The sequence below is a fragment of the Syngnathus scovelli genome, chromosome 6, assembly GCF_024217435.2.
Source record: "Syngnathus scovelli strain Florida chromosome 6, RoL_Ssco_1.2, whole genome shotgun sequence".
In the NCBI taxonomy this organism is placed as follows: Eukaryota; Metazoa; Chordata; class Actinopteri; order Syngnathiformes; family Syngnathidae; genus Syngnathus; species Syngnathus scovelli.
This window is the reverse complement of record NC_090852.1, coordinates 10,214,517-10,233,182: the sequence shown is the minus strand read 5'-3', so window position 1 is coordinate 10,233,182 and position 18,666 is coordinate 10,214,517. Positions and strand designations below refer to the sequence as shown.

General features: G+C 42.2%; 2 protein-coding genes across 3 annotated transcripts; one reads left to right on the top strand and one right to left on the bottom strand.

Annotated features, from left to right (window-relative positions):
* Positions 1 to 471: 471 nt before the first annotated feature.
* On the bottom strand, positions 472 to 14,745 carry nup205 (nucleoporin 205). 2 transcript variants are annotated; one of them, XM_049724231.2, is made up of 42 exons: positions 14,495 to 14,745; positions 13,532 to 13,674; positions 13,244 to 13,415; positions 12,992 to 13,136; positions 12,699 to 12,858; positions 12,375 to 12,603; positions 11,829 to 11,993; positions 11,559 to 11,734; positions 11,358 to 11,474; positions 10,872 to 11,009; positions 10,606 to 10,756; positions 10,297 to 10,502; positions 10,024 to 10,206; positions 9,768 to 9,818; positions 9,306 to 9,515; positions 8,996 to 9,233; positions 8,714 to 8,903; positions 8,510 to 8,630; positions 8,119 to 8,200; positions 7,870 to 8,034; positions 7,647 to 7,771; positions 7,427 to 7,541; positions 6,964 to 7,113; positions 6,342 to 6,416; positions 5,950 to 6,107; positions 5,796 to 5,876; positions 5,494 to 5,685; positions 5,171 to 5,372; positions 5,002 to 5,100; positions 4,737 to 4,885; positions 4,482 to 4,673; positions 4,285 to 4,406; positions 4,070 to 4,202; positions 3,800 to 3,926; positions 3,655 to 3,728; positions 3,439 to 3,567; positions 2,956 to 3,082; positions 2,455 to 2,627; positions 2,238 to 2,367; positions 1,917 to 2,045; positions 1,369 to 1,442; positions 472 to 1,291 (listed from the first exon to the last, which is right to left on the bottom strand). In XM_049724231.2, the coding sequence occupies exons 1-42, from the start codon at positions 14,682 to 14,684 to the stop codon at positions 1,139 to 1,141; spliced, it is 6,141 nt and encodes a 2,046-aa protein (XP_049580188.1). In that variant the 5' UTR covers positions 14,685 to 14,745; the 3' UTR covers positions 472 to 1,138. The 2 variants fall into 2 exon arrangements, with proteins under 2 accessions (XP_049580188.1, XP_068507251.1); XM_068651150.1 differs by having other exon boundaries at positions 11,835 to 11,993.
* A 217-nt stretch (positions 14,746 to 14,962) lies between these two features.
* On the top strand, positions 14,963 to 18,519 carry agk (acylglycerol kinase). The gene is made up of 14 exons (XM_049724241.2): positions 14,963 to 15,335; positions 15,417 to 15,456; positions 15,550 to 15,629; positions 15,706 to 15,781; positions 15,866 to 15,991; positions 16,082 to 16,176; positions 16,799 to 16,868; positions 16,964 to 17,043; positions 17,281 to 17,338; positions 17,420 to 17,567; positions 17,642 to 17,739; positions 17,830 to 17,900; positions 17,982 to 18,066; positions 18,148 to 18,519. Exons 1-14 carry the CDS (start codon positions 15,226 to 15,228, stop codon positions 18,280 to 18,282), a joined length of 1,272 nt encoding a protein of 423 aa, XP_049580198.1. The 5' UTR covers positions 14,963 to 15,225; the 3' UTR covers positions 18,283 to 18,519.
* Positions 18,520 to 18,666: the final 147 nt, after the last annotated feature.

The following is an 18,666-nucleotide window of genomic DNA, read 5'->3' as shown; positions in this document are numbered from 1 at the left end:
ATGAACTAGAAATGCAAATCACTCACTCACAGATCCGTTCAGTTGGGAACGGGAAAAGCAATTCACGACTCGTTCATGAACGGGAAGTTACGTCATCTTCTTCTTCCTTTTGTTTTACGGCGAGGTGGCACCAGCTTCAATGCGCATTACCGGCACCTACTAGTTGAAGTCATATGAACTGAAAAAAGAACGAATCACTTTAGGAAGTCTCACTTCACTCTCGTTCACTGAAAACAAAATCGTTCTTTTGAACGAATCGTTCACCCACGAGCCAACACTAACAGCAACACACACATAAAGTGAGTATGTGCTGATGCCACAACATGAAATCTCAAGATTCTCCGATTTGCCACGCATGCACCATTAGCAAGTGGCTGACCAGGCCTTACGCTAACTGACCTGTGGTTTGGCGATCCTGTTTACAATGCGCTCGGTATTTAATGTTGGACAATTTCCCACGGCACACACTGGTTGGGAAACACTGGACTAGTGTATTGTCATACAGAATACAAATTAGAACAATGTAAGAAGTATGTTTAAGTATGATGTCAAAATATAAATTTTACCAAATGAAACGTAAGTTTCCAAACGTTCTTTCAAAATAGTTTGGATTCACATAAAATTAAAAATCGGCTATGTTTGAAAAATAATTGCCCTTTTTCCATGGAAATATTTTCTTGAGTACATAAACAAGTATTTTTCATATAACCAAAATATTACATCATCCACAAAATATTGACTATTGTAAAACTACTGGAAAGTATGGTGATATTTACCATGTACATCTTTTCACCTCAAAGTATATCACTCATTTTTTTTTCTCAAAATAGGATTTGTAAAATTAATCTTTTTTTCCCCCCAACGTGGAATATTTTCTACGCTTTTTTCACAAATCACTTTATTGTTGAAAAATGTCAGTCAAATGGAATCATTAAGTTGTGTAGAAAATGTATTCGCACACACAAAAAAGACAAATCAAACCAACACTATTTTTAAACTATTTGTGTACGAGTTAATTTCCTTTCTATTAAAGAACAGTCCTTGCAGTGTAAGCCAACATAATCACAGAAAGATATTCTGCTGTTGCTGTGATTTCGGCTTGGTGTAATGTACTAAAATTGTCCAGAATTATGAATCCTCAGCTTTTGGGCTGCCTCAAGAGGCCTCGGATTCTGCGTACAAGAGCCTGAATGAAGGTGTAACGTGAGCGCACTTGACTGTACAAGCCTTCTATCTCCAGAAGTTTTCTCTGGAGAGCCTCTCCAAAACCAGCAGCCATGTCACTCTTAAGCTGCAAACCACAGGGGAAAAAAAAGGGGTTTAAGTGCTGGAGCAGTATTACGTGCTTACTTAAGTTTCATTTCTTACCAAGTCCAGATCTCGCTGAGAAACCCGCGAGATGGCTCCACGTCCGCTGCTTGTTTGCAGGCTGCTAAACGAGTCTGGAGGCCCAAAAAAATGAGGGTTCAGGGGGAATGCATATTGGAGTTTTATTGGTATATTTTGAAGATTTTTGTTTGAAGAATAAAACGTTTTCGCCATTGCATTTCAATGGCCGTCAATCACAAGCAGACTTTGACTATTCACAGACAGGCCATGTCTCTATCAAATCCGAATGTTTGCTTGCCTTTATCAGCTATTGCAACCAATCCACCAACTGCACAAATGTCAAACTTCAAATAGGTCACAGACTCGGTTTGATGTATGTAATGCATGAAAGAGTAGGGAAAAATAGAATAGGAAAGTAGGGCAAATTTGAGGTCCACTTTCATTCATTCATTCCTCTGTTACTGCAAGCAGTTTTGCCTCCTCGCCAGAAACACAAGTTGTGATTTGTGGACATCGCGCTCGAAATGTCATTACGGGGTATTTAAAGAAGACAATTTGAGTACTCGACTAGTCTTTACAATCCTTACCGTTACCAAGGCGAGATTGATACCAAGTGGTTCTGGGCAGTAGAGAATCCTTTGGGTCTGTGGGGGTGCAGTGTAACAGGTAATACTCGAGGTGGCGCCACAACACAAATAGACATGTCTCAATGATGTCTATGAAGGGGGGGTTAAGGTTTGTCGACAATACACCATTTGAACATTAGATGCTGCTGCTGAATTGGATTTAGTCCTTCACAGCAGAAAATATGATGCAAGCTGGAGGATCAGCTGAGATTGTGATATTCTACATGTTTTGTGTTCTCTCTAATATGAGCTCGTGAAATAGGAGGTCTGCATGAAGGATACAGGAGCAGAGGGCCAGGAGCTTGGCCCTATTGTTGATGAGTTGCACCAGCCTTTTGTTGGCCAGCAGACTTCTTTGCACCGATGAGATTTTCTCCACCCCTCCTGAACCGGACACCAGGCCTTGGCACAACTACAAACGACACGACACGTCTGCTTAGATGATGCACATTGGAGTGAGGCTAGTGTTAGGGTCCCGCCTAGCCATGTCCGTCATTACCTCCTTGAGCTCTTCGGGGGGCAGCTGATGCAAACTCTGCAGCTTGCCCAGACTCTGCCTGTGACTCTGGTGAAAGTGGAAGAAGTCGGCAGCACTGTTCTTCAGCATGAAGAGCACCAGGCCCAGGCTGGGGGCTCGTGAGTACGCCACGTTGGGCTGGCTGGACGTCAGATCTACGCACATGACTCATGTTTCACCAGTGACATTTTAAAGAGCATAATTTCTCAATAATAACATGCACTGGAATATTATACGCAATTACGCATGATGAAATTTGTCCTTTAATTGAAATCAGACTTTTCTTGGTAATCGTGACTACCGCACGCCCCACCCACCCGCTCATTTATTCCACAACTACACCCATAATAATTACAAATGCCAAAAATCGGCCCAAGGCTATCGCATTGTATTCAGTTTTCAAAGTTCCTCTGCATAATGACTGACGAAGATAAGCAGAATGTTCGCATGAATTCATTCATGGATTCCTAATGAGGGTCTGACCTGCGCGTCCTCCGTCCCTGCCAGCCGGCTCGCTGCCAAATGGGCTAAACAGGCAGATAGTGAACTGGGCCTGAGCTGAGCTCTGCAGCAGCAGAATTTGGCAGTACTCCATGATGTTAGCGCACACCTGAGGTCAGAGCCCAAAACACGTCAATGACATAACAGTGATATGCATAACTCTTGAGATATTCCTGGATATTTGGAAAATTTCCAGTATACAGCAGTCATAATTTAAGTGAATTTATATTAAAAAAAAAAAAAAAAAGGAGTTTAATTTAGAAACAATAGACATCACACACACACACTGTTGACATTCTTTTATCTGTTGGATTAAGTTAAAAGGGTAATGGAAAAGGTGGAATCAAAAGTCTTTTCCACTTTACTATACCTATAAATATTGCATGTTATACTTGACCCTGGTTAACTATAAAATATTACTATGATGCAATCAACTTTCGGTTAAGCAAGCATGGCACATCCTACCTGTTGCATGGCCACCTCCATCTCTTCTTTTCTTTCTGCTGAGTCTCCAGCTGCAGTCACCTCCGCTTGCTTCAGTAACCTCTCTCGCTCACTGCCTGCCAGGCGGCTGAGCAGCAACAGGCATAATCGCTTGGGGGGGAAAAAAATACAGCATTAAGTTTTCACGAAAAAAGCTAAATTTACGTTTTGAGCTTTTGACACAATAATCAAGCTAACCTGGAATCTATTGATGTGACCTTGAAACTCCATTAGAGTACCACCATTGACCTCGCCGGTCATCTCGGGGCCCCCTGAGAAATAACGGCCAAATGTCATCTATTTTATGTTAATTTGTTAATGATTTGCTGTATGCTGTTGATACCTGGTAGAGCCGTCTTACTAATGATACCAGTAAGCAAAGAGAGCTCCTGCAACGCTCCTAAACTGAGCTCTGGACAGCGCAACAGTGACTGGATGGTGTCTCCGTGGACTATCAGCCACTGGAGAATCTACAAACAACACAAATACATATTACGCAAAGACATAAACACAGGCAACCTCCAAAACAGTAACATACACGCAACAACTAACCTCACACAACACAAAAACTATGCAAGCTAACCCAAATTATGAGTTTTGTCAGCATTCTCACCTGTGCTGCCCCCTGCTGGTGATTCATAGTGGTGGAGGTGAGTATCACCTGGAAGAGCCTCAGGGTGGGTAAGAGAATCTGTCTATAACGGTCCATAGGTCCGGGTATGAAGCCTGACGGGTCCCTCATCATCCTGTACCCACCAACAGACATAGTCAAGTCAGTTGGAGGAGGAGAGGTGTCTCTAATGAAGCAGTAATGTGTGTGACTTTAACCTGTGAGCTTCACTGTCAGGTATCATGTCAAACACTTGACACTCAATTAGCTGTGCTACCAGACCACAGCGGAGTAGTTCGACAGCACCTTCGTTCGTCTTGGCCACACGAGTCAGTAGGGCCTGTAAACACATCGCTGGCGTTGAGCCTTCTTACCAAGAAACTTTGGTGAACAAATACAAAGAATGGCTCCTCACCATCTTGCTCTCGTATATGTAGAGTGGCTTGAGGAGGGGAGGCTGAGGTGTGAGCAGAGCCTGCAGGGCCATGTCATCCTGTCGAAGGCTCTCCACTAGCGTGCGCAAGTAGCCGCTGTTGCAAACATACACCAGCCACTGGTTCTGGCGGTCGATGGACAGGATTCGGTCAAGCACCGCCAGTGCTAGCATCTGAGAGAGATTATTGTCATTGGATGAGATTTCAGTGATACCTTGACTTACACTTAAACATACCCTGCTAATTTCATGGCCGTCACATGCATCCCTGCACACCACCTCCATTAGTGCTGTGCCGTAGCTCTCAATGATAGTGAGGTTCTCTCGCTGTAGTTTGGAAAAGCCATCTTCAGGGGCTGTGAGACGCTCCCACATTGCCTTCCCAGCTAGGACACACCGAGAAAGTGAAGGGGATGATTAGATTTATGTAACAAAACTAGGTTAATTGCTTAATAAAAAAAACAGATGATCAGATGTGTGTGCGCTTATATTTTTAGTTTACCGGATTGTAAAGTGTCTGGTTCCTCAGGCTTTTGGGCAATTTGAAGGTAGTACAGCAAAGAGCCATACAAATGTGCACGTAGACGCTGGTACCCTCCACCTTAAAATGTAGAAGACAATCTTACAAATTGCGTAAGCAGAGTTTGAAGGTGGTGGAGGTTGATAACCACCTGTAGAAAGGATGAAATCCAGCAGCTTGCGAAGGATAAGATGAAGGGCGGCGTTTGCTATTGAGGCAAAACCAGATGAGGATTTTAATCCGGCCCCTTGCGGATGTTCGGACAACACTGATTGGCTGAGGTGGGCAGTCAGCGTGAAGACAGCACCAGCTACAATGGGCATCAATTCTCCCGCTGCATCCTCAGATAAAATCTAGGTAACAAAAATTACATAAAAATAAGTACAAGTTCATTATTCACATGTGTATGTGTGTGTGTGTACACGCGTGCGTGCGTGTGTGTGTGTGTGTGGTGGGGGGGGTATCATTATCAACCTTGTCATGCAGGTCTAAAAGCAGGTCTCTAATGATTAGTTGTCTCTCTTCGACTGCTATGAGGTCAGCAGGGCAAGCGGTCAACAGCGTCTCCACTAGGCTCCTCCAGGACTGCAGTGCATGTCTCTTTGCACTGACACTTCGTCGGACACGGTTACGTTCCACCACCTGCTGTAGGATGGAGTTCACCTCCTAGGAAAACATAGTGTTTTGAGGTTAATCGATGCAACGCCTGATGTACTCCGACCACATAAGAAATTAAAAAGTAAAATTATGGTCCTGTATATTTTCAGTTCATGTACCTCCATTAACAGTGGTCTCCGCCCTATCGCGGCGATCCCTTGCAGAGCATTCACCTCAGCAACCAAAACTCTATGGAGCAACTGTGAAAGACAATTTAAATATGATAATTTGGTGACGTCTTCACAGCGCCATAAATTAAACCAACAAACCCACCTTCACATTGCACACTGTGTGTCCTTGCTCGTTGACATGTTCACAGTTGGAGATGACTTGTTCTATCTGAGTGCGCTCAAAAAAGTCCAGCTGCAGCAGCTCAGGCATGTCTTGGCTGAAGTCGATGGCATCCAACACACTCAGCAACTTCCTACGTACTGGTTACATCAAACAACAAGTGGACAAGTGGTTAAGTCCATCACCTGAGATGCCCAGGCAAAACATTAGTATTCATGACATTCCCGGCTTTTCCCTTCACCTCTGAGAAGTGGGAGGAAATGTGAAAGAAAAAGAAATATTGAGGGAATTTATTTTGTCAAATTAAATGTGTAAAATATGCTGGTTTCAGTGTGACATGTTTTTACTGGAAATGTGAACAAAATTATACATACCTTTGGAAACACAGTCAAAATCTAAGAATCCGCTGACTGATCTAGTTTCTTCCTCAATAGTGGTTTCTCCTTCAGCTAAAAAGAAAGAAAATCAACAAAAGCATATAATAGGTTTGTCTGTTACAGTTTTATTAAAACAAAACTAATAAAAAAAAACTTGTTTTGTTAAAGAAATAGTAGTATTACAGATTGTGTATAGTAGTAGTGTTTTTCCACAATCAATAGACACTTTACTCTAAATTATGAAGAGACCATTGTTCTTGAACTTTAGGAACACTGACACTGTAATATATATTCTTTTAGACCATTGGGAACCTTGTACTTTAACCTCCGCGAGAAAGCCAAATTTGTCATTTTTGTATATAAACATCCTGTTTAAACAATTGCTGAGGGTGGGCCATGGGCCAAGAAAAATGATTACCGGCATAAATTGTGCATATTATGACAATGCAATACAGGATGGTTTGGTCTTGGACAAGGTCAAAGTGTAGGCCTACTATAAAAAACAATAATAATAATAATAACAATTTCACCCATTATATTATTCAAAGTTTTAGTCCTGTTTCTAAGATACTGAGCAAGTGGATGAATGGATAAAATTATACAGCGACATATGTAGCACCTGCATGCTGCGAGTGTGGCTGGTCATCAAGCAGCAGGTTTACGAGGCGCTGTGTATGTGAGCGCTGGCGGTTCAGTGATGTCACCCTTAGCTCAATGGCTGCTGTTTTCATGAGCCAGGACATCTGGGACAGTGCAGCAATCTGGTCCCCTGAGAACACCATGCATCAAAACAAGATTTTCATACAAAACTTGCAAATGTAACTACAGTTCTATAAATCCTGAATGACCAGCAGAGGCAGGGCTGAAAGCACTAAACGATGTTCCCTTCACGCATACACAGTTCAAGTATGCAAAACAAAACAAGTCACCTTTGAACCCTGGATGACCAGAGACAGGTAAAAGTTCTGGTGTCACCAGAATTTATTTGTATGCTATCGAACTCCATATGGGCGAATAGAACCTTCAGTCCTTTAAGCACTGCCTCTGGTGGTCAATAGAGCCCAAATCATGGATGTACTTGCCAGGAAGGATGAATGGTAGGCGCTGCAGATGTGAGAAAAGAAAGTCCTGGCTTGTCCTCAAATAGCGCATTGTGGGTCCAGATGTTTCAGAGCAAGCGCACAGCTGGTATATCACCTGTGAATACAATAAAAGAACATTCACTAAGACATTTAAGAGCACCCAATCTCCATTGTGAAGTACCAGTTGTTAAGGCACTCTACGTGAAAGGAGAAAGCTTGCCTGATAGCAGAGCTCCGCCAGATGTGGAGCCTTTTGAGTGAGGGCAGGGCCTGATATTTTCTCAGTGCCTCTCTGCAGGAGACTCAGGATAGCATGCAGGCAACTGCGTGGGCACCCTAACACACCTGCAAAATACAGCTATTAATGCACTGCTGTAGTTAGGATTCGATTTTTTGCCGGATATCACAAAAGAAGGCCCTGCGATCAATGTCAACATCTTCACCTGGATCTTGAAGGTTGGTGGAGGACACACGCTTCTTGACGTCATAGCCCAGTAAATACAACGCCAAATTGGGCGTCTTCATTTTCAAAGAGTTGATGAGAAGGTTAAGGATATGAACCTGTGTTTCATGTCGGATTTGTGCCACCTTCTTTAGGGCATCTCCATCTAGAAGTGTAAAGAGTCTGGTCATGGCAAATAATGAAACACATTTTTTGAAGAGGCAAGACAAGAAAGAAGCTGGTGATGCACCATTTTCTGTCTCAGTTCCTTCTTCTGCCTCGTCATTATCCAGACACTCCACAAAGCCTGCCATCAGCTTTTCACTCACAACCTAAGGGAACAGAAAAAAGGTTTAACTTGATCCTACCAAAGACATGACCCACAGCTATGTCATCTAATATTATAACATTGATAAATGCTAAGCAACCTAGCATGAAATCTTCAGGAATACCTGCACTATCTGATGCGATACAAGCACAACCCAAGATTTTGATCGACACTATCAGAGAATATTTGTTTGTTTTTTTTGCAGTCGGATAATTTTCCATTTTGTGCCAAGAATCAGATGGGGAATATTCTTCTAATATTTCAGTTTTATTTCACAAGATCACCAATATCTTTATGAGACACTAGAATATACCTGGTCATATGTAAAATCTCCAACAAGCCTTTCTTGAATGTTTGGGTAGTTTGCAATGCGGCGCAAGATCTTGGCGCTGTGGAAGGCAGCCTCAGGGTTGGAGTCATTGTGGTAGAGATACCTGACAGCAAACAAAATCATGTGAATAATTTGAACAGCGCACCACCACCAGTTTTGATGATGAACGCCAGGTTCATTTTTTACCTGGCCACATTCACAATGTGATCTGCTTTGCGGGTTTGAGGACTGACCCCCTGTAGAAGCTGCTCTAACGGGGACACCAAAAGAGAAGCCTGGCTTTCCCTGAGGAGATCCATGAACACCACCTCCTTCTGCAGGGTCAGGTCTAGTAGGCAGAGGCAGTGCAGTACTGCAGATTCCAAATGCTTCTTGCCTGGAAGACAAGATTGCATTGCATCACACTCAAAACAAACAGTCACAAGCTTTATCAATGAGATTGTGACAGCAGCCTGCATGTTCTCTCACCAGGAAAAGGGGCATAGGTGTCCAGCTGGCGTACGCCCTCCTCTAGCAAGCTGAGGCAAAGCGCCAACATGGGCGAGTCATTGAGCAGGTGGAACATGATGCTGTGGCCCGGTGGCTTGTGAGCTGGGACTTGCTCGCCCTGCAGCTCCACCATCTCTTGGACAAAGTCTGACGGCTGCGGCTCGTAATCTCGCAGCAGCTTGTGGAACACTTCGAGTGCAGTGTCCGCTACTTCCCACTGGCAAAAGGCAAAACCGAATGAGTATACGTGCGTAAAATCTATGAATAGAAACAATGAGCTGCAGAACACCTTCTCTTCTGGACGTCGATATGCTCTGGTGGGGAAAGCTAGGAAGACAGTGTCACGCAAGAAATTCAGGTATGGCTGGAAGCCTGGCACACGCAGCCCTGCACCCAAATTGAGGGGAATGCTGCTCTCCACCAAGGTACTTATTAGATGACAGAAGCCTCGTGTCAGAGGGTACTCCTCACAGCTCGACTCAATCTCATTAAGCTCCACCTGAGAGAACAGAACAAGAAAGCAAATTGCCTGGCAAATGAGGTTGGCGTTTGTATAACAATCTTCAAGGTATTGGAATGTCATTATGTCACTGATGAGAACACATTAAAAGCTGTGCAACCGTCTAATGAACATGTTTGAAGTCCTATTTTTACAAAAATGCAACTTACGAATTTCTATCAATACACTTGCATATTTCTCTTTAGCAAAACGCTGATCTAGACACTACGCGAGTGTATCAAGTTGACTTACCTCAATTCCTGCCGCCTGTCTTTGTCCTTGAGCACGGACCGTCTGAAGGATCTGTAGAAGGAAAATAAAACTATAAAGTATCCGTCTAAAATTTCATATTGCAAAGACTGCCTGCCTCCAGCATTTTGAGGCAGTCCGGAGCCCGACTTAAATCTAATCCTTTGTTAATTTCACATCACAAATTCATATTCTGAGCATTTAACTATTTGACAATAGTCCTGAATGCATTTAGAAAAAATAAACTAAAATGTCCAACCTGTGTGTACTCAAGTGACTGCCAGAGTGAAGCAGCAATTTCAGGTGATTTGCCGAAGGCTGCGAGGCAGCGAAGAAGCTCAGCTTTTAGGACAGGTGGAACACTGCACTGAAGCAAACCCAGCATCACAACCACAGGAGTCCACTGGGGGTGCTCACACAATGCCAGGCGAGCATTTTCACTCTAGAAAAAAACAAGAAAACATACACATTTACACAACGTTCTCAGGTCAAGGTGTGCCTAAAATATCATAAAATGGACAAACAAAATTACCCATGCAATTATTGTAGTGAGTAACTGCAAAAATGAGGCAAGTCCTTCCAGTTCTCGTTGAGTGATACCCCGAAGTGGTGGGTGACGATAATGAACTGCATCAGGGTTTGGTAGGTCTCGCCGCAAATTTTCATGGTAGAGCATGAGGGAGTGGAAAAAATGCTCCCATGATACTGGACAGCCGGCGACTCCCTGGATGTTATCCGCTGAAAGGACATGAAAATACTTGGTGTCCAATGTTATGTGATAATATGCACTAAAATTAGAAGAATCAGCTTGAGGTGAAAACTTTTATTTTGTTCCTCTTACCATGTGAAGGTCCGTTGGTTTTTAGCAGGCTGAAGCAGTAGTGTGCACATTCTGGACCATTGGCAAGACCTTTCAGCATCCGCAAATAGGAGATATAGAGTGTGGAGGGCAGAAGGTCCCCCATTTGCCGCACAAACTTGGACAGAACCACCTACATTCAACGCATCAAAAGAAAAATAGAAAATTGACAACAAATAGAACTCGTCTAAGGAGATACAGGTTAAGACTTTGATGGTTATTCTGGTAATATGGAAAATTTATATGACCTGTTTATGTGGAGGCCTTTGCAGTGCCATTCCCAGGTAGGATCCTTGCAATGAGTTGTGCTGAAGGGGCTCTGTGGGACACCAGAACTCCAGGCCCAACTCCATCCCAAATGGATCCTTATTGTAGAACTCTCCTATCTGGAGAAAAAGAAAAAGAAAGGGTAACACTGCTGTATAAAAATGTTTCGACTTTGAAAGTTGAAACACTATCTTGAGTTAAAGCACTAGTCTTGGAGAAGATCGTTGGATTATGTAAAATCGACATTAAATCACATCTGGAATAAAATACGTTTTTGAAGATGTAGCTGCTGTGAATTCCACCACTGACATTGTAGAATAAATTTAGAACTGTGGTTTTAATTTGAAGTAATCGACAATGACAACGCGTTATCCTATTAATATTGAAGATTATATTTGTAAAATCGTGAGTGTAAATACAGTATGTATTATGTTAAGTGTGTGTGTGTGCCTTTGTAGGAGACTTACAAGCATCATGAGGTGGTCCAAGTCTTTGCGCAGTGATGATGGAGGCTCATTGTCCATTTGTAAAGACATATGCATCAAGCGGGCATCCTCATCAGCACGGTTACGGAGATGCTTAACCTACAAAAGCATTTAAAACCAAACCAGTTTACTTAAACTTGGCAAGGAATCTTTCACTACAACCAAAAAAATGTGACAGCTCACCTTCATTGGCATTAGTGCCAGAAAATCTGTGATGAGTGAATGGAGGCGGCGGATGTAAAACTCCTCCAGGAAGAAACTCTCACAACCAAGCATACCCTCTTTAATAAAGAGGAAGACATCTCCCAGGACAGCCTGGTCTGCCAGCGCCTCGTCTGCCTCGGTGAACTCCACGAGGACTGGCCAGAACAAATGTGAAATGTTTTCCATTTCAACAGCACCTACATCAAATCTTGTGGTAATCTAAATATCCCAAAAAGATGCGATCCTAACCTGCACCTTGTGGCAGCTGGGACAGCACCCTCAAAGAAAGAGCCCAAGTTAGGCGACACACAGCCTGCAGGCCAGGAAGCTTCCATGGCCGGCTGTCCATCAAACGACTGTGCAGTGCTGACACATACTGTCTCTCTGAGAGCAGCGGTAGCGCCTGGAGCAGATCTTAAGATGGAAAAACACACACTTATAATTGAGTTACAATCAATTCGGTCAATCATGTCGACTTTCATATTGAGGTTGAATTGTGTAGAAATCGCACTGAGGATTGCAATACTTGCAGCATCCCACAATTATTTAAGTCTTAACAGCAGCTGAAATCAAAATGGAGAGCAGCACAATGGTTGGAATCACTGAATGGGTAGGCTGGAGCTAGGTTGAATGATGTTTCATCGAGGGCATAAAAATATAAAGAGATCTACACAAAGCTATGCACTGATTTTTTTACGTTTATATACAATATTTGAAAAATAACTGTTGAATAAAGATTTCATAGAAATTTTCAAACTGAAAGTTAAAGTTATAGCAAGCTTCAACAATTCTCACCTTCTCTATCTTCAGTGCCTTGCTCAATGAAGCTGACATCCAAACAGTACATCAGTGCCATGGCCAGAGCTAGGTTCACACTATCCAGCGAGCCATCAGCTTGAGCCGATACTGTCTCCAAGTAGCCGATGAGAGCCAGGGTGTCATCTATAGTTAAAGGTGATTGGCAGGTCCATACAAACAGGCTGTCTGCAAGGGCCTGCCTGCATTCTTTAATAAGGTCTGAAACCTGGGGGCAAGGGGTCAAGTTGGTATCATGTCAATTACAACCGGAAAGATCAACCATGACAAAATAATAGTTTAAAAATATACATGTACTCCTACCTCCTTTCTGTGCTTTTCATTGCCCAGGCCTCGCTCCTTCTGCAGCCGCTCAAACTCACGTGTCAGATTGATCTCATTTATTAAGGTCAGGATGCGCCTGGTCAATCCCTGGCTCATCAATTCATCTGTGAAATGTGTCGTCAAAGACACCAGCTCTTCACTAAATGAGGCGGGAGGCAGGGGAGGAAAAGCAATCAAAAACTTTTTAAAAATAACAGCAGAGATTGTGAATGATCCATACTGTATATGCAGGAGTTATTGACACAACCTGCAGAATAACTGTCAGCACTTACCTGAGGTCCAGAGTGAATGTCTTGCCGCGACGTGACTGGATAAGTGTGCGCAGAGAGTTGGCCACACAAAGCTTTCCATCCCAATAGAGGAGCACTGCCACCAAACCACGTGTCAAACCTGGAAAGTGGGACTGTTGCTGCTGAGCTGGGGGAGAAAACACAGGCCGTCAAATACCATGACTGTAAACAGCTCCCCAGTGGATTTTTGTATCTATTCAAAAATGTTTATGTTGTTGTTGTTTTTGTAAGGACCTGCCAACAAAAGCTCCACAGCTGCCAATTCTCCAAGGTTAAACAAATCACTGACGATGAAGGCCTCCGAAAGAAGGTGCTCTGGAAGGAGTCGGGACCCCTGCTGACCCTGAATGGCGATGCCTTCTGTGATGGCTTTCCGCAACTTCTCTCTCTGCTCTGCACATTTTGGCTAGAAATGAGGAAGGAGAAGACGTTGCAGTTGCATGTGCATCATGTGGGGTACTGTAGTAAAAACGCATGCAATACAATGATGCTAGGGGGCTTATAATAAATCCATGGCCTCACCGGGTTTTTAAAGAGGGATAGAAAGTGTGGCTTGTGTTTTTTTAACTGAAGGTCGAGCAGATCAAAGCTATCTGGCTGTCTTCTCAACACAGCGCCCTCCACTGTCTCCCATAGTTCCTTTAGTTGCCTCCACAGACTGGCTCCTACATAATAATAGGAGATGTCCAAGGTCAGGTACACAACATACACTACAGAGGACATTCGGCTTTCAGATGAAATTTCAGGATGAACTTAAAATTCATATTAACCTTTATAGTTTAAATTAATTTGACCTCCTCATAAATTGTGAATTCACATGTAGACTAGTAGTGAAAATCGTTGTGGATATTGTCGTTGCGCTCAAGAGAACCGCAAAATCAACTAAAATATTGAAATGTAGTGTTATTCTTTTCACTAACAAAACCGGTCTGAGCAAATAACTTCAACATGATCAGCTAAACGGGGTAGTGGTGAAATCCTTCTTATTTCAATATAATTTAAAAAAAAGTTGGACATTTACTACTTCCATTGATTTAGCATCATGTTTGTTCGGTTGCCTCTATTTCTACAGAAAATCAACAGGCGTTCATCCGACAAGTACTCAACAAACCAAGTAAACACACCAGTGAGGGGCTTCTCATAAAATATTTTACTGTTGTAAATACTTGTTGAATTGAGCAGCTGCGTTGACATGGCGTATGCAAGTTTGGAGACAATGAAACGCCACCCAGACATGTAGTTAATTATTATGAGTAAAGATTTCATCAAAACAAGTCAAGCTATCGCCATGTCTTGGTACACGTATTAGCAGCGTTAGCCTAGCAGCCCAAGTATGAGCGCAGGGCTCACCATGCGGTAGTTACTTTTGAAACACAAGGAAATAATGTCTTCAAAAGACATAGAAGTATAGATCGAAAGGCTTTATTCCTGTGTTATCGCCCGATAAAAGAATACTATGAAACGTTCCAAAATTGTGGTTCATACCCGAAATTACCGCCGTCTGCACCGCCATGACAAAATAGGAAGGGTGGGCGCGACACTGACCCTGGTCCGTCGGTTGGTGCCTGTGTGAAAGGTTGTTTTTTTTTCTTTTTTTTTTTAAAGTCCACTTTTCAGACTTCGCTGGGGCGGACTGGATTTGGAGGGGGCCCATGGCCAGTGGATGAAATGCCATACTTAGAGAATATTTTTGGAGCAAAGGTTTTTTACAGTCGGCCGGGCTTTGAACCCACAACCTTCCAGTCTCAGGGCAGACACTCTACTACTAGGCCACTGAGCTGGTGCCTGTATGAAATTAAAAACATCAAAGCTTTCTTTAAGATATTCATTAAATAATGTTTGTGTTTACAATTTCTTTCTTATCAGGCAAAGTCTTGGGATTCCTTTTTATAGGAAATCTATTCCACCATTGCTCGCCGTAAATTTTCAATTTATGGATTATTCGTTATACTTTAATGTATTGATATTTAAATTTGATATAATTATTGTCATTTTTTCCGATTTTAAATACGCCTCAAACTGGGATCGTAATAATACTAGATGTGGAACCAAAGTTCCCATCATTTTATGTTGAGTCCAGCCGTAATATTTTGGTGTAACACCTCCACGTTGGTGACAAGCGGTGACCGCTGCAAGTGAAGTTAATCTATTTTACGAATCAAACATGTTATAGCATTTGTTATTTTATTTTTGTGCTGTATAGACTTGACTGTTCAATGGCGCGGGTTGTGAAAGTTTTTCGGACATTGCGTAATCATTGGAAGAAGTCAACATTTGCTGTGTGCGTCCTAGCTTACGGAAGCCACTGGCTTTATGGGAGACACTGGTGAGTAATCAGTATCAATCGGACAAAACCCAGCATAAAACTATATGTATGACTTAGGTTTTATTAATATGATCGTTTTAGTGACAATGTTCTGCGAAGAGAGGCATGCCTGGAAGCTAGGGTAAGTCCAATAAAGTATACATTGATCATGAATTAAGTAGAAACTAAATAAAACGCTCCCAAATTTATGTATGTTTTTTTTATTTATTGTCAGGAATTTGGACGTCAAATGATAGCCCCAAATGAACGTTTAAAAAAGGCCACCGTGATCCTGAACCCTGCAGCTTGTAATGGGTGAGGAAGAGACTTCTATTTATAAAAACCCTATAATGTGTGCTTCTGCATAATTTTTTGCATAATTTGTTCACAGGAAAGCCAACAGTTTGTTTGAAAAGAATGCTGCTCCTATTTTACACCTAGCTGGCATTGAGATTACAATAGTGAAGGTATTTTTATATTAAAAACCTGACCACATGTTCAGGCCACAAGTATGATGTAATTCCATATATGTGTGTGTTATACCCTTACAGATGGATTATGAAGGTCAAGCCAAAAAATTGATGGATCTCATGGAACAGACAGACATGCTGATAGTGGCCGGAGGGGATGGCACATTGCAGGAAGTCGTCACAGGCTTACTGCGGAGGTCAGATCAAGTAGGTTTGCCTGAGTAATGGTGATGATGAATACTTTTGAAATGTATAAATAGTGTTTGTACTTCATCCAAAACTGGTTTATGTCCACAGGACTCATTCAGTCGCACACCAATTGGATTTATTCCACTTGGCTCTCAAAATGCTTTGAGTGCCAGTCTTTACATCCGCAGTGACAGCAAGGTCAAGTGAGTATTAAACTCTTCACAATAGATCTGAAAAAGTAATAAATCATCACAATTTTACCTGTGTCACACGAATCAACTTGAGTGCCGCAAATAAGACAGTACCCGTTAAAACAATATACTGGTGGCAGCAATTCACAGCAATATGTATATGGCAAATCACCCAAAATATGTTTAAATACAAATAAGGTACACACTCTGCCCTTCACTTGAAAGTAGCTCTGAATCTTAGCCTAGCTGATAATGTCATGGTCCGACAAGCTTGGGGATGATTGGAACGTAAATTAATGGAAGTGCAGAAATGCTCATTCACAGACATTAGAAATACAGTCGGCAGATACCTAAAAATTCATGCACTTGTTGAATTCCACGCTTGATGGGTAGTCAGGATATCCAAAGACCCAACTATTTGCATCCAAGCAATAAAAAGTAAAGAATTATGTGACCGTAAAAAAATAAAATTACAAGATTGATCCATGGGCAGTTGTGAAGAAAATTACGGCAATTGACTTGTGGTCAGTTGTTTGATGCAAGAATCCAAAATTGAGCAAAAATATATTGATAGCTTGTTGAGTAGTTAAGCCATTTCTTATTTATCTATTTTTAATTGCCTACAAATGTGCAGGGACATTACGTCAGCAACTCTGTCCATCCTGAAGGGAGAAACCGTGCCTTTGGATGTACTTCAAATCAAAGTGAGAAACCTTATTTGAATGCATTTGTTTTGGTGAGAAATTATTTTTAGTCTGTGTTTTCAGATGAATTTAAATGTTCAGGTGTATGCTTTCAGGCGGAGACAGAGAAGCCCGTCTTTGGCCTGATGTCACTGCGTTGGGGTTCTTTTCGAGATGTTTCTGCAACTGTTAGCAAGTAAGAGTTTGAGTTTGTTCACCTAAGTATTTTTTGGGGATACCATTGTTCATTTTAGGGTATTTTAGTCGAGGATTATACAGATAACTCCAAACTATCGTTTATAAGGTTAAAGTGGCAGGATTAATCGTCATATGACAATTCTACCAAATGAAAGCACCCTTTACGTCTCCTTTACATTCATGATGTGAAATTTGTGCGTATAGCTTGAAATAAACCCCGTAACGTTTTGCATAGATATTGGTACCTTGGACCACTGAAGACAATTGCTGCTCATTGGTTTCACACCCTTGGGGTAGGTTTGTCAGTTTGCATCAAACTTATACTATAACATATGGTGCGGCCATCAGTTAGTCACTGTTATAAACTGACATAGGAGTGGCCCTTACTACATGACGTCACAGTGAACTACTTGGCTCCCACACTTCGGCCGCCTGACTTGCCTCCTTATAAGCCTCCCAGACCCAACCTGCTCAATCGCATTATCCGCAGACTGAAAAACTACTGGAATCCGCCTCTGGAAGGTATTGTTTACAATATGGGAGTGCTGACTACTGTGTCCCAAGAGTACTTTCACTCTCCAATATTTTTTCTGCAGAGCCTCCAAAAGCAGAAGAACCGGAGCAATGGGAGGAAACGAAGCTATCATCAGTCGAGCTGTTTATTCAAACACACAACAAGAACCCTGTTGAGCGCGTCAGTATAACATCAAAATTGAACATTTGGTGCACCTGTAACACTTTCTCGCAATTCTTTCTCTTAATTTGTCTTTTTATGAACTTGCAGCGCATAAATGACTCCATGATGATTTGTGCCGAGTCTGACAACTTCACAGTGGGCGAATTCATCACCGTCGGGTTGGTGTCACGGTCAACATTCACACAGCAAAGTGTGAATGTACAAAAAAAAAATAAACGTTCCCCTCTTCTTCCTCACAGAAAACAAAAACATAACGACCCGTCTGTTCTCACTGCAAATTGTACAAAAATGGAAGCCAGTGCTTGCCGGCTGCAGCTACCACAGGTCACTTCAACGAACCTTCCGCTACATGTGAAGTCAAGCAGGGCGTGTCTTTCAGTTGACCCTTGTGTTGTCACCCTGTAGGACACTGGAAGCTTCTTCAACATCGACAACGAGGAGTACGAGGCCATGCCTGTGGAGATAAGACTGTTGCCACGGAAACTACATTTTTTCATGAGTGCAGAGCGTCGACAAGAGCTTCTGTCACATACACAGTGAAGAGAAACTGGAGGAGACAAAAATAACGCCTCAAAAAACAGACAGGCTTAACCACCTCACCAAGTAATATGAAAACTTAGTTTTAAATACCGGTAGTCATTAACTGGTGTCTTTGTATATCTTGTAGAAAAGAAAGATGAAATCATGTCATCAGTTACATTGCATTCTCATCTCAGCCTGTATTCCATGTATACATTGTCTTAGTATTTACATTATTAAATGCCAATTTAGTCAACAGTTATGTTTGTCACTTCTTTCTGGTGCTTTTCTATTATTAACAGTCGTGTAATCAAAGTCAAGGTTTGTTCATTAATTGTAGTCATCTGTAAGCCTCAGTGCCAAAAGACTGCTAAAGTCAACCTTCTAAAACATATCAGTATATCA